The 15,987-nt window shown below is 35.1% G+C and overlaps 1 protein-coding gene across 3 annotated transcripts in view; it reads right to left on the bottom strand.

Annotated features, from left to right (window-relative positions):
• The window catches only part of FMN1 (formin 1), a 164,840-nt gene that overhangs the window by 9,510 nt on the left and 139,343 nt on the right, over positions 1-15,987 (bottom strand). For all 3 annotated transcript variants that reach the window (XM_050974945.1, XM_050974946.1, XM_050974947.1), the window contains 2 exons: positions 10,851-10,902; positions 7,637-7,786 (listed from right to left, as the gene is read on the bottom strand). In XM_050974945.1, the coding sequence (XP_050830902.1) occupies positions 7,637-7,786; positions 10,851-10,902 (202 nt within the window). The remainder of the gene's footprint in view (positions 1-7,636; positions 7,787-10,850; positions 10,903-15,987) is intronic.

Raw genomic sequence — 15,987 nt, 5'->3', positions numbered from 1 at the left:
CCTTCTTTCTGTGGGGATTTTTAACAAGAAGAACCCAATGAGGAATTTAATCAGGAGGAAGAGGAGAAACAGAATTAAAGAAAAAGGGACTTGACTCTCCTTGTACAGACTGGAAAGTGCATGGGAAATGATGTGCTAAACAGATAAAAAGGAAATAAAATTCTTGGCACTCCTGATAGAGGATCTGCCCTGTGCTAAGTGCCTCTATAATACTGATAGTACATTCAGCTACTTTAAATTCTATATGCAAAATGCAAAAGGAAGGAGGTTGGGAGTGAATTTTTACAACCAAGGAGAACTCAGCAAATCAATTTTCAGTAATGTACACCAAGTCAGTCTTTTACTAGAAGCAACACATTTCTTGGCACTGTCAAACTGAAAAATTCTATTTTCTTCTCCTATTTAACTTTTTCCACTGGCAGAAATAATTGCTATGGCCAGTCAAAAAGTATTTAAAATACCATGTCCAGTTCAAACCACTTTTGACACACTCAATTTTTGAGGAATTTTGGAAGAAAGGCAAAAAGAAAAGTGGATTATAGCTGCAATTACTGATGTGTACTTCCTTGTTGTAACAGTAGCAGCAAGCTGGATTCTTTTTAAAACACAGAACACATTCATAAGTCCATTACTGTCTTTATCAATGTTGGAAGTGTTATCAGTGTTGGAAACCAAAGATTTATTCTCTACGTATTTTAGAAGCATGCACAGGATTGTTCTTGGTGTTGTCTCACTTTTGAGTGCTTAAGAATTGGAGAAAACAGTTACACTACTTTCAACTAATCTTACTTTCAACACTGTTTAGCTACAGTGCTGATTCAAGCTGTAACTACAGCCTCAAACACACACGTAGGAAATTATTATTCTGTACTTTTTTTAAATCCAGCTGGCCTATTTTTAGAACTTAATTAGTGCTCCCTGTTTCTACATGTTAACAGCTATGTGACAACACACCATTCCATCCCTTTATTTTTGTTAATCTGCACAGTTTACTTCTCAATGCAGGATGACTGCACCCACTGGACAGCACGCTGCTCCTCACAGCTACAATGTTTATGCAAAGATGATGATGAATTTCAAGACGGTTTTCTTCTCAGCAGAATCACACCAAGTGATCAGCTTCTAAACTCTTCCCTATTTTGAGCACATTTTCTATCTGATCACTTTCTCCTTGGTCCTAGAAGTGTTTTCAAATAGTTTTCAAATGTCTGGAGTCCACACTTTCACCCAAAGGTAGAATTACAGGGATTACAAACTTTTAGATTTAAAAATAAAATTATGCCTCCACTGATATAGGCCTAGATTTGTGTATTTTATGGCATATTTGCACTATTTCTAGGAAACCTAATGTTTAAAAACAGAATGAAAGATGAGGACAAACTTTAAGCAGGGCCTATTGCAAAAGGAGAAGGGGTAATAATTTTAAATTAAAAAGCCAATTTAGATTAGGTATAAGGAAGAAGGTTTTACAATGAGGGTGCTGAAACAGAATCAAGCCCTGAGATGGAGGGTCACAATCCACAGCTCACAGTGACAAGGACAGTTTCAGACAGAGAGCACTGGAGAGGACAAAGAGACCAGAAGGGATGACAGAGTGGCTGAACCACAACACGAGACAAGGGTGACTGAGCCCTGGAACAGGTTGCCCAGAGAGGCTGTGGAGTCTCCCTCACTGGAGATATTCAAGAACTGTCTGGACACAAGGCTGTGCCACGTGCTCCAGGATGGCCCTGCTTGAGCAGGGAGGCTGGACCAGGTGAGCCACTGTGGTCCCTTCCAACCTGACCAAGGGGCTAACTTAGCAAGCAGTCATGAGGCCAAAACATGGAATGCAGGTCACTTAAACCTTCAAATCTGATGAGCTGCAACATGCATGTGTTCAAAAAAAAAAGTTATTCTCCTTCAACTGTGATCAAAAGAAGTCAATGCACCTTAATTAATATAGAAGATGTGGTGTCAAACTGAGCAGTGTCAACAGTGTCAACTGCACATTAGCACACAATATGGAAAAATATTGAATGAAACAATTAACAACACTATGTATTTTTAAATATGAGAACCATGACTCCATACTGCATATGTATCCTCACTATAATCTATGGGAGTGTAATTGGCTTTTTCCTGACTCTGTGTGGCAGGTGGTGTCTTCCCCTGTAAACTGGATAAAAACCAAGCCTCAAATTAGAAGTTATTAGTGAAAAATAAAGACATTATTTTTATTTATAATCATTTTCATTCTGTACCTAGGGATGTAGAAACCTAATCTAAACATAAACTTGTGTTTATTATAAAAAAGTTTCCTTTGTAAGCTCAGGAAAATATATTTTTCCTTACAGGAAAAGATATTACCAAGCCAGGGACTAAGTAGATAAACTGATTATCATTTTCACCTCTGCTTTCCACTCAAGTCAGACAGAAGGCAGCGTGAACTGGCACACTCCACCCTCTGAAATTCTCCAGTTAGGAAAACCAGAATCCCTTGTAAATGAACCAATTGCTATTCACATGCTCATGTTCTGGCTCTGTTATTGTGCAACAACAGAGACCAAATTATCTGGTTCTCTCTCAGCTTCTCAGTAATCTGGAAAATCCATTCTTTTCGCTTCTACAGCTCCTTTCGTGCAGCTGGTGGGTTATGTGGATAGCTGAGGGTTAGGAAATAACTTGGAATGACAGTTCTGTGTCACCTGAGCTTCCCATGACTAGAACTTTAAACTTCTCCCATAAAACTGCTTTGGCATAAGGAAATGTTGTGCAAACAAAATTTCAAATATGGGTGGAAAAGAACAAGTGGAGGTAGCTACAGCCAACATCAACTGTTCAGTCTAGAGCCAAGCTGCATACCTAGTCCAGACTCTTAACACAGCTGAACAGTGACTTCCCTTAGGACTATGAGAAATCCCCAGAGCTCATATTCCTTTCATGTCTTAAATGCCTTTCTACTCTCAGTCCTATTCTGTATGCAGCACATAAACTAAACCTCAAGTCACAGCTCCATTTCCTGAAAACTGTTAGCCCATGAAATAGAACAGGTTAGACTTCAGTATCAAAATTTTAGAAGATAGATGTTTGTGTATTCCCTGGCCTGGCAGATGATTTTACAGAGTACTTGGCTAGCTTTAACATGAGAAGCCTTATACCAGATTATGAAGTTTGAACGTTGCCACTTCTATTACTGTGATGTACAATACAACTGCCTATCAAGCCCTCAGGCCTAAATCTTCTGGAAAGAACTTGGTCATTACTGATCAAATCTTTTGATTGCATTTAAAATAAATGTTCACTAACTAAATTGGTGAAATACACTAAAATGTATGTTGTCAGCAGATTTCGTCATCAAACCTCAAATTGCCAATATGTTTGATTTGTTCCCTTTTTTTTTCTGGATGTACTGACAGTGGTTTATCTACACAATTGTTCACAAAGTAAGTGAAAAAAATTCGGCTCTGTAGTCACAAGGAATAAGATTTTTTTAAAAAACTTTTTATTTTAGGAAAGTTGATGCATAAGAAAAACCAATAGGAAGACAAGGGCTAAAGAACTAAAATATACTTCAGTCCATCTGAGATGGCCATTGGCAGATATTTAGGAGTATTTAAGACAGCCAAAGCCTAGTGAAAATTACCAGAATGCTTTTGCAGCTGGAAACTCTCTTAATTTGTAAGTTCTTTGTAGATTTTGCTAATATAATTTTGTATTGTCACCATTTAGAAGCAATGCAAGCTTTTACCATCTGTGACATCTTGTGACAAAGTGTTGGTTTTCAAGATGAAATATAGAATTCTGTTCATTAAATAATGATCATGTCTTCTCCAGCTAATGAGACACATTTTGGTTCTGTTTTTGATTTCTGAATTCTGGCCTATTTGTATGCATATTCAATCTGAAAGAGATTACTTCATCCAGTACAGTAACCACTGTAGCAATCTTATCCCTGCAAGAGTCAGCAGTGAGTTAAATTAAGAGCAACAATTCTTTCCTATTTTAAATATTTCATATTTGAAGGGTAACAGGCATTAACACATTATTATATTCTTTGTCACATTTCTTTTGCAAAACATAATCACAGTTTGTGATGAAGCTCACTGCAAACTACTAGTATTTCTTCTGTATTTATACTTTTCCTTATTTCAGACTAGTCTAGGATATCCTCTTAAAATAGAATTTAAAGCACCTTGAGTGCTTTGATTGATTTATGGATGGGCATTCCCATATGTATGTATAATGGATTTCAGTTGCTATAAATATGTATTTGTTTTGGTTCTGAATTCACAGACATGCCCACTGCAAATAAAATTACTACTTTAGGAAAAGGAAAAGTGACAGTGGAAATATCTGCAATCCACCCTGCTCTAAGTGCTTTATTGCCAAAAGCTCCAACTTTTTAGTCTTCAATTCAGTTATCATCTCAAAATTTCATACTCAGAAAAAAGCATAAAAAGCATGATGTACCTGAATGCTTACACATTGTAAATTATAAAACTGTCAACAACAAAAGTGGATTTTGATTCAAAACAGCACCAAAAAAAATGTTTCCAACATTTGGTGCATTTACATTAAGCTGTTTGTCAAAGACTATGGGATTGCCAAAGCAAATTTTATATGTACTTAAATTCTGGTATTGAAGGGAAAGTAAACTCTCATTCTATTCCTATCAGGCATATGGTTTGGAAAATAGTTTTTATTTTATCCCTATAGTCAATTATATATCAATCATATATCATATCATATCATATCATATCATATCACATCATAGTTTCTTATTTATCTGTAACTCTGTTTTGCATTCCTAAATTATGTGCAAATTTTGTCCAGGAAAGAGACAATGACTCAATTATATTTTGCATGCAGCTAATTTATTTTCATGGTGAGGTTAAATGCAGGGCAGCTCAGTTGAAGTGTTTCCTCTACTTTAGGAAAAAGTCTCATTGAAATCTCCTTAGATTCCTACAGTTGTGTTACATTTGGGAGCCAAGTAGCTTTAGACAAAACAGGCTCTTTGCAGCTGAGACTGTCATTTAGCTAAAGACAGCACTCTTATTTCCTGAAACTCAGAGATTTTAAAGATGTCTGTTATACAGTGCAATGTAGTTCGTTTGGGATATAAAATTTTAATTTTGGAATCATAGATCTTTTGACCTATCTTTACTAGTATTAAGTTTAACCTAATACATTTTAAATTATTCCTTTCATTAATGATCATTCTGCATATTACAATTAAATTTTTATGTGTCATATTTCTTGAAAGACAAATTACAATCCATTATTAGCGCTCCTATGTAAATGTGAATAATTAGCTAATTCCTACACATTTTCCATTGGGTTTCTTCAGCTCCTGAAATTTGAAAGGGAATCCAGTTGGAAACATGTTCACATAATGTTATCAATGTCTCAGTTTCAGAACCTATGTTTGCAATTACTGACTTACATTGATGTTTCTTCCTCTTTAAAACTTCCTTCAAAAAAAAAAATAAGGGTTCACGATAAAAATGTTCTCTTTCCTTTTTTTTAAATTAAATTGCAATCTTTAAAAATGCACAACAAATAGTGTATCCAATTAATTAGCCAGTTAAGGAAGACAGCTGTCCATTCCTGTCATTCTAAGGTTTTGAGTTACCAGTGTGTACAATGACTCTTGCTTTCAAACTTTTTTGGACAGCAGTTCATCAATTGCTAGTTTCATACTTTGTTAAACAGGACCCTTAAATGATCAAGACTTTACAAGACACTTTCAGGTGATGAAAAATGCTTTTCCACTGTTCTAATCTATATTCTAATCTATTGATTTCACTCTGTCTTTCTTTTCAGTAGCACACTACAGAACAATTTAAAATGATGAAAATAGCTCTTCTGTTATTCTAATTGACTATTTACACAAAGCTCCACATTTTAACAGCTCATCATCTTGATGAATCACCCAAATTTGAATGTAAAGGACAGTGAATTGTCCTTCTGAGACTAATTAAACTCTGTAAAAATAATTTGAAGTGAGCTTTGAATAACAGTCTATATGATCCAGAAAGTGTCAGCACCTAGAAGTATTACAGTAACTGCTGCTCTGCATTCTACTGGTATTGCTTTACCTGGAACAGGAATAAAGGCATCTGTCAGAGGAACTGATGATATATTTGTTCTGTGTTTTTACTTGTAGATTTGACTGATACAGCTATTAAACCACAAAAAATTCTCACCACACCTAAGTATGAAAGCACACAATATAGCAGTCTACTTACAAAGATTTCTTGATTATTGTATTCAGACAGTTAAGAAGCTATGTACTGTTAAAACATAAGGCACTTCAAATCGATTTACTTGAAAGGAACATTGTGTACCATTAGCAAGGTGCTAATTACATAAAAAAGAAAGGTCTGCATGGTCTGGATTTTTTTTTCCCTCCGGCAGTTAACTTCTATTCCTCCTAGCTGCTTTTGGAACAAAAATAAGTCATGATTCAGCTGAAAATATATCCCTGAGATGATCTCTATCATGACCACAGCAACATGCTTGGGACTTTTTATATTATACAGTTTTTAACATGTAAACCAAATTTGCATATTGATTTCGATACAAGGAAATAAAAGATTCTTTGTAAATGTTTGCATTTGTCAGCTTCCAAAATCAATCAATAAATGATACAAAAAGCTACAACTTTCACATGTTTTAAAGCTGTAAGATCTATAAAACAATGCTGATAAGGTTGATAATTGAGAATTCATAAGTTCTACATCTAGTCCTTCAGAAAATCTTCTTTATAGGAACCTGAAAGCTCCACTGATTTGAAGCAAAATGGAAAATATAAGTGTAAATGAGTGTCCTACTTTTGCTTGCTCTTTTAAGGACATTTTAATCTACCTCTCTAGTTTGGAATAAGCACCTGGATTTAAATTTCATGCTGAAAGTAATTGCTCCATTCTTTTCCAAAGAATGACTACATTACCACTCTAGGTCTTTTCAAATGAATTGTAACATGCTGAGCGTGATGAGCTTGTAGTAGAATTGCTTTTTTGTGTAAAAGACTTTAGGTTTCTTTAAGAAAACCAAGAAAATAATTGAAGGTTTTGGGTTTTTGGGTTCTTTTACTCTAACTAATAAAATCAGGAGACTGTTGTGAGATCTAGCGGCAAGTAGTTTGATGTCCTCAGCAGGACACCAAAACTCAGAAGTAGTGCTGTAAATTCAGTGTGGGGCTTCGACACTATGCTAAGTGTGGCCTGAATCTCTGGGGCTTCTCTTTGATGCAAGTGCAGTATATTAACTGGAAAAGCATTCACTTTTATTTGTCTGTACTGTCTGCGACAGCAATATCGCCTCATTTAGGCTAGTTCAACATGAAAATGCACAGAGAAGCAATCTGTTATAAATTAGCACAGCTCTCCTTTCATTTTACTAGCTAGTAATTGGAAGGGGTTACAAAAGTGTAATTTATCAGATTATGTGTGTTTATCTTTTTGTGGGGACAGCATGCCTTTGGTGAATTTTCCTACGCACCCTGAGGGAATAATCTTTCCTTGATGTCCATTAGATCTGAAAGAAAACAATGACGCCTGTGAAATATAGGAGCATAATTTGTTGGGTTTGAGAAGCAGCAGTTTCCCAGACATCTAAAATGGTATTAATGACTTTATTAGAACCTTACCGTTCCTTGGAAATGCTTTTGCTCTCTCGTTTCCAAATGGTCTTGAAGTCACTGCAGAATTCGTACCACACCGTGAAAACGTAGTTTGGTGTGATCTCCTTCTCACCAGCCTTTGGCTTGATCCCAAAGTATCCCACTGTTTCTTCAAAGCTGCAAGGGAGGGGGAAAGAAACCAGTCAACACAGAAGCCCACTGGGGAAACAGTTTCTCTGATTCAGTAGTCAAGGCTGGTAATTACCATAACTTCTCCTTAGCCTTGGAAATCCCAGCAGCAATTCATGCTAAGTAGAACGAACCTTCCAACACCCACCTCTTTTCCAGCAGGATAACTTACAGATGCACGAGCCACCACAGAGAGCTGTCACACTGGCAAATCATGGGTGTTCAATTATAATGAGAAAAGCTTAACTTCTTGCCTTACAGGAAATGCTGTAATATATTTATTTATTTTATTCTGCTGCACTCCATGAAGATCCTATTCTACCATTTATCTTTACTGAAGGACTCTGGAAGAGTCACACACTAAGTCAGGAAAAAATCTCTAAGTTTGATTGAAAATAGTCTTCTAATATTTAGGGAGAACTGGAAGCAGCAACAACCAAGCCACAGACAGTGCCAATAGTAATTTTGCAAAAGTTCTACTGAAAATAATCTCCTTCCACATGTGTCAATAAACAATTTCACAAAAATACATTGCCAGTATTTTAATGCTTTTAAAAAGATTTTATAATGTGGCTGTTACTGAATTGCTATACAGCTGGACATTTTCAAAGTATTCTTTTATAACAGACAATTCTTCCAAGAGCATTTTAACTGATTGTGCATTTTTAACCTTTATGACATTGCTTTGTATACATAAAATGGAACAACCCACATGACTAGGTACTTATATAAATAAAAGTGTGTTCATTTTTTAAAAGTTGAATCACTTTTCTCTGCAAAGTAGATGCTACAATCCTGAAACATTTGGTGATATTTATTAAAAATAATGCTATAATTTAAAAGCAATGGTAACAACATATTCTAAAATAAGTAATACTTCCTGGAATAATAATTTTATTTAATCAGAAGATAGCTATATTCTTCTTTAAGACTGTGAATAGGTTCTTAATCTAAACACAGGAGGTGTAAATCTTGAAAATAAAATAAATAATTTTGAAGACCTGTAAGGAGTTTCCAGCCATTCAACACTTGCTACATGAATGATGGATGCAGCTTTGGCATCTTTCTTCATTTATATTTGCATTTGCACAGTCCACATTGCATGTTTTCATACAGACATACAAGGTTAGGCTCAAGATTTTTTGACTTAGTTTGAAATTAAAGCTCTTTAGCTAGGCTTGAAGAATATAAAGTATCCATCAAAAACTAGAGAAGTCATCCCTCCAAAATAAAGCAATATATGCTCCAGCTACTTCACAAAGAAGCTTGGATTTTGTCCACGAGCCAATATACTCTGGGGTTTTTTTGACACTTTAAAGATAGAAACCATGCTGTGTGATATCCCATATTGTTCAAGGTAAGCTATTAAAATAATAGGTTTTTTTAATCCTTATATGTGATAACCTTAACCTTTTTAAATTTCTTACTAGATCTTGCATGAAACATTTAACTCTATTTCAAGCTAATTGATGTTCCATATTTAAAGAATCAGAAGGAAATATGTGTCTATAAGGCCGTAACACTCAACGGTCTTGCAGTGACGCTATGAGGAGAAAAACAAACAAACAAACAAATCAAAAACAGCTTTAAATATCTGTGCAAAATGTTTTGGGTTTCAAACTCTAAAAATACTAAAATACCTTAGTCATAATTATGTGGTTAAAACCATTTATCTCTACTGAGCAATGTGATTTGCATTACATTCATTTTGGCCAAATACTCCTCAGCTGTTCATAGCACTTTCATTGGGATAGCTTCACCAAGAGCAGCAAGAACAGAGACTCTTCTCAGGTTTGCTTCATTAACAGCAGCCCCAGGTACATTGTGCATTCTTCTACCTAACAGAACCCTTCACCATCCCAGCTGGAGCACACAGAGGTGGCATCCTGAAATCCTGCACTGTCTCTCTCTGCCTTTATCCCAACACTTTGCATCCTCTCTTCCTTTCTTCATCAGCCCCCATTAGCACCCCTTTGCTTTCACCCACCTTAATCTGGCTTCCTGGGCTGCTTTCTGCCTTTCTAAAGTAGTAATTTAAAATACTGAATATTCAGTTAGCAATTTAAAAACCCAAGCTCTGTGTTGGACAACCAATTTCCTAAGTCAACTGCAAATTGGGTGCAGCTCCATATCCTGGAGAGTCTATTCTACTCTAGAAAGGCTACAAACCAGGTAGGATATGAAGGAGCCTTGTGCCAAGGAAGTTAGGTTTGCAGTTCAGCAGAGCCAGTCAGAGACTTGAAATGAGGAGGTAAAGCTCCAGCTGCCATCAGCCAGTTCTTCAGCCAATGTTTAGGCATCTTCTGCAAGCAGATGGGAGCAGTTCACCTAAGACTTGAACTGCACTTGGGAAGTGCCCCTTGTCTCCCTCTTCCTGACTGCCTTGGAAAACTAACTGAGGTGTCTCAGGTGGAGTGAGTATGGTCTGTGGAAAGTACAATTAAAATCCAAATTACCACAGATCTGCCTTCAGTGACCAGGAAGAAAATCTATTGATAGGAAGTGAAAAATTAATTTACCCCAGTTTATTCCTAGGAGGTCCATAGCTAAGACGGATGTTTCACTCTCACAAAACTACAATTTGGTAAACAAAATGTATTACTAACATTAACTTATTGAATATTTTACTATCAATCTATAAATCGATTTCACTTTTTCCATACTTTGACTTCTTTGGCCTAAGTGAGGCACAAATATTCAAGCAATAAGAACATTGGGATTTCAATGGCTTCTTAGGTGACCGAGTGCTGCATTCTAAGTGCTGATAGTGTCCAGTGATGATGAAATACATTTTTATGTCATAAAGTAGTGAATCAGTTATTTATCTTTTCTGTAAAAGCCTCATTCAGTTCAATGCTGATAATTATTAAAACCTCAAACACAGTACACTGTTTGGATAATGAAGTTTTTCCTGGAAGATTATGTAAGAGTTTTTCAGGAAACATATTACTTCTATGAAATACAGATCTTTTTTGCTATTGAATGTAATTCCTAAGTTCAATAACATCTTTGATCAAAATCAACTGTTAAAGAACACTAGCAAAAATCTTACCATTTCTGAGCATTTTCCAAACTGTTCTCTTCTTTTTTCCGTTCTTCTTTAGCTGCCAATGAGAAATATTGAAAAGTATAAATTACTGTCTTACTGTTTTAAAAACCCCACAGATTAAATATTTCTTCTTTTCAAAACTGCAGTTTGTATACTAAGTATAAGAAAAGTAGGAAACACTTGCTAATTTTAAATTTTTACTTATTTCTTGTATACAATGAAAGTTTCTACTGTACCAATGAAGTGTATTGGATTTGAAAAGTAATTTAAAATCCATATAATAATATACTGTGTTAGGCATAATTTGAATAAAATGTAAATACTTAAAGTTCACTTTCAGATTTTTTAAAAATAAAATATTTTGTGTTTGCTTCTTTATCATTGCAGGCCAGAACTTATAAATTTAAATGTGTTTCTGCAGCATAAATGATTGTAAGTTCAATTGGAATTGGACAGGTACCAAACAGAGCTTGCACCAACTACTCCTTAGAGCTATCACATTTTGTTCTGGAAGCTGGAAAGTGAAAACACATGTAGTAGGTTTTAAATGTTTGGCATGTACATGATTTTTTTTGAAAAATTAGCCAAGAATTTGAAATATGGTTAGTGAATCTGAGCCCCTCTATTACAGAATGCTCACATGAACTACTTAAAAGGATATGATTTTCAAAAGATAGGCATTCTCTACTACTGAAAATGTTTCCTGACCTGGGTACTCAAAGCAAAACCACTGGTTTTTGTTGATCAAGTCTTCTTAATACAGAAGAGCAACTTCAGCTCCAGCAGAATACCACATATATAGAAAAACAGTACTGCTGAAAAGTTATTCCTACTCCATTTTAAAATAATCCTGTAAGTGGTAATGTTAATATAAACACAATTCAGACTTTTTTTTTACAAAGATAAAGAACTTTATCTTTTTGTATCTCAGTCCACAGGAGTGCCTGCTTGAAATACAGTTACAAACTTGAGTTCACAGACAAGGCCATTGAGAAACTGGTCCTGAACGACTTCATTTCATTATAAAGCTACTGACAAAGAGGTTTGTACTATGATAGTTTAAAAGGAAAATCAAAATTGATTGCTTCAACAAGTTAATTTCAACTCATATGTTTCCCTACTGTGGGTAAATGTGCTGGAGATATTTATTCCTACTATTTCAATATGGCCAATAGACAGAAATACTGTTGTGTGCCCTTTGCAAGGAAAGCAATTAATTCTATATGATTAGGTTCTCTCCTTCAAATCTTAGTGGCAAGACAATATGGCAAGGGATGAGTGAAGTACTATAGGGCAGCTCTGATTTATCACATTGACCTCAGGGTCCCAAAAACTTGCCTAAAGTTAACCCAATATACTTAATTCATTATTTTAATTTTACATCATTAAAAGTAGAAAACATAGGTTGGAATTCTACTGATTCATAATGATATAAAATTAACTACACAAGCTCAGCTATGTATAAAAAGGGAAAACAAGCAGGAAGAAAATAGCTGTATTATATGGCAAACAGTATTTTCTGTATTTTTAAATGTAAACATGTCCACCCAGGAATTGTTTAAAAGCATTTATTTGAAATTTAGATGTTGAGACTTGTTCAAAAAATAAATGAATAACTCCATATAACAAATTCTATAATGTGTCAGACAAGAAACTCTGACCTTAAATATATGAATACACTGAAGAATGATAACTCACTGCAGTGTATTGATTTAGTTGGACACATTACAGCTTTTCTTTTATTTTTCAATATTTTATTTCATTCATAATTGAACGAGCTGATGCATAAAGTTTTTACAAATTTCCTAAGCATTTTGGAGCAGTGAAAATTTCCACGATTACAAGACAACTGCAACAACTACCCATTAGGAAGGAGACATCAGAACTCTTAATTTTATATTCCAAGACCGAGTTTCTATGATTCAAAAATATATGCTTGAAGAACTTTAGGAGACTGCTTTGTAAATTATAGTGGTTTCTGGATAGGAAGAACACCACCCTAAAACAAGGTATTTGATTTTTTTTCCCCTTGAGGAGGGAGATATGTCTTTTCTGACTCATGTCTTCCAATCAATTACAGTTAAGATTAAGACAGAATCTATAATAAGACATAGACAAAAAAAAAAAAAAACAACCAAAACTCAACCTTAAAAGTAAACAACAAAACCAACCAATGAACTAAAACTAAACCCCTACTGACATTCCTCTTGGAACTTTATAAAGCCTGGACAGAGACTGTTAAAACAGTGACAAAAGGTTATTGTGACATTTCTAGTCTCAGGAGAACCCACCTTCCTCATTAGTCAAAACTAAAACCTCTTAGATAGGCATGTTGAAATGTAGCCAAAACATGAAACCCATCCTAGAAACATACTAATCCATGATTTAAGGGCAGAGGAAGAAAAGTATACCTCCCCAAGAGGTTATCTTTTCCCAAGGTGAGGAAAGTCACATTCTATGACATTATCAAGTTAGGAGAACAAGTGACAATTGACCTTATTTTCTTGGTCTCTGTAAAGCATGAATCATGCTTTGAAAGCATTATCACCATTTGAAAACAGATCCAAATCTCTTAGATATTATCACTGGTGATATGCTTGGGTATCAGAAGTTGAACCCAGAAGGCTCCCAGGCTAGAAGTGTAGTAGATCTATTCCTACCCTCAAGTACAACTGTCATGCAAGAGCATTTAATAACCCTGTTTAATCAGGGATAATGGAGAGTGGCAGAAAAACCTCAAAGGTGTCCTAGGTGGGCAAAATGACTACAGAGGATCATCAAAAGCTCTGCAGTTTTACAGTTTTTCTGTTTCTGAACAAAATTCTTGATCTGTTCAAACTACTAGCATGCTGCACTGCGGTAGTACTATGACCAGCAGGATTAGAGCGGGATGAAATAAGACTTCTTTGGTTTTGATTTCAATAGATTTGTTAACACTAAATTTTTAAAAGAGATTTAATTTTTAGGAAATGCTTGACTCAAGCCATATTGACCTAAAAGCAGCATCATGGAAAACAAATTTTCATAGGGATGCACTTGCTAGTGCATGGCATTTCTTTGAGTTGCAAAGAACTACCACAAGCAATCTAAACCTCTTCCCAAGGGCTGCTGTTTTAGAATCATCATGGGTTAACTGTGACCAGTAGCTAATCACCCCACAACACTCACTCACTTTTCCCCCTTCCCCCTCAGTCCCACAGAGGAGACAACAGGAAAAGCAAAAGTGAGAGAAACTTGTGGGTCAAGATAAACACAGTTCAATACATGAAGAAAAGGGGAAGAAAAAAACTGAAGTTGATGCAAGGGCAGAGTGATGCCTTGGCAGTTTTGGAGCAATACTACCTCTCCCAAAATCTTTCCTCTCCTTCATTGCTGAGCATGACATTACATGCATGGAATGCTGAGTTTGAGCCAGCTATCCAGGTTGTGACCCCTTCCAGTTCTTGCCCACTCTGGCCAATCACTGAGGGGACGGAGTGGGACGTAGAGAACGCCCTGACAACGTGCAAGTGCTGCCCAACAACAGCCAAAACACTTCTGAGCTATCAACACTGTTTTAGCCACAAATCCAAACCACATCCCACACCAGCTGATATGAAGAATATCAACTCCATCCCAGCTATAACAGCAAACAGCCATACAGATTAATCATATGGCCATGGAGATGAACACTAAGATTTAGACAAATTGGATATTTTGGCTGTTTAAATACCTAATAATCAAGACTATAGCTATTTTTTTATGATAGTAAAGGTCCAACAACTTGATCCAGAATGTTAAACAATCTGTAGTTTTCAAGGCAGTATGAAGCTTTATTGTTCTTGCTGATGATAGCAAAGCCAACAGCATGTAGCTAAAAATTCATTGAAGTGTTCATAAGCATCACCAACACCCACTTCATCTTTTTATTCTTAGTGTAATCTCACTGTCTAGAAAAAGACTGGGCTCTACATAAAAGGCCAAGAATAGAACACATTACAAATGTTGTAAAATATTTTATATTATATAACATGTGAAATTGTATTTTAATACCTGACACTGGCAGAATCTGCTTTCTTGAAATGTCAATTTTAAAGGAATGGAAATAAAATTAGTAGCATCTTTTAAGCAAATTTAAAAATGGCAAGTGCAAATAAACGAGTATTAACAAAAATCCACATATGAATGCAAAAGAATGTAGAATCAGAAAATGGATTGCCTTAATTTTTTTTTTTTTAAATTTCATTATGACCCTGGAATATATTGTTTTTTAAAAACATGGTTTGACTAACAAGTGTGAGTCTGGATGCTCAGTATGAAAACTGGAGCCTTCGACTTGTAAAGACATGGAATACAATTTTCTATTCTAGTGTCATATGCTACTAGGATGAAGTTTTTCATTTCATACAGATTCAATCTAATTTTAAAACTTTTACTTTTTGAAAACATATTATATAATAAAGAATTTAGCAGCAGAATTAGGTACTCACAGTAAAAAAGAATTTTGCAGTTTCAGATATTTATACTTTTAATTCTAATTATTGAGAAAGTTTTCCGAATAATCTTAATTTTTTCACAAATTATGATGTTTCAAAAATTCTAGAGTCAGGTATTCTGATCTAGGAAGAGATATTCTCAGGAAACATCTTTCTGTCTAGAACTGTACATAAAACCTGGGTTTTCTCCAACCTCTACATTTCTATGTTGAGTTACTTCTAATAAAACTCTGTATTTTGAGAAACACCATTAGTTTTAATTCAGTTCTAAACCAAAGAACTCTTATTACTTAGATGATTTCATATATAAACAAGGCAAACATGAGAGAATATATTCAGTGTAAAACACTTTCTGGTTTTTTTTTTGTTGTTGTACTCTATTAAATTTCAAATTTGAATATGAGTGCAAATCATTTCCCATGGCTACAGTCCACCATTCTCATGCTGGTGCTTTTTTGCCTTATAAAAAATGTTGCATTTCAGAAATACTGAAAAAAACTTTTATACTCTATACACAACTTCCTAGCAAATAATTTTCTAATATGTATTACTTGAAAAACTGTCCTTAGCCAGTTACTAACATACTAATTGTCATGCTTTATGAACTCATGGAATTCAACAGACAGCCTGGGAATTCTATGTACGTATTTGACTGGATGACTAAT

Source organism: Serinus canaria, chromosome 5 (genome assembly GCF_022539315.1).
Source record: "Serinus canaria isolate serCan28SL12 chromosome 5, serCan2020, whole genome shotgun sequence".
In the NCBI taxonomy this organism is placed as follows: domain Eukaryota; kingdom Metazoa; phylum Chordata; class Aves; order Passeriformes; family Fringillidae; genus Serinus; species Serinus canaria.
The sequence above is the reverse complement of the archived record's forward strand: the minus strand, read 5'-3'. Positions and strand labels throughout refer to the sequence as shown.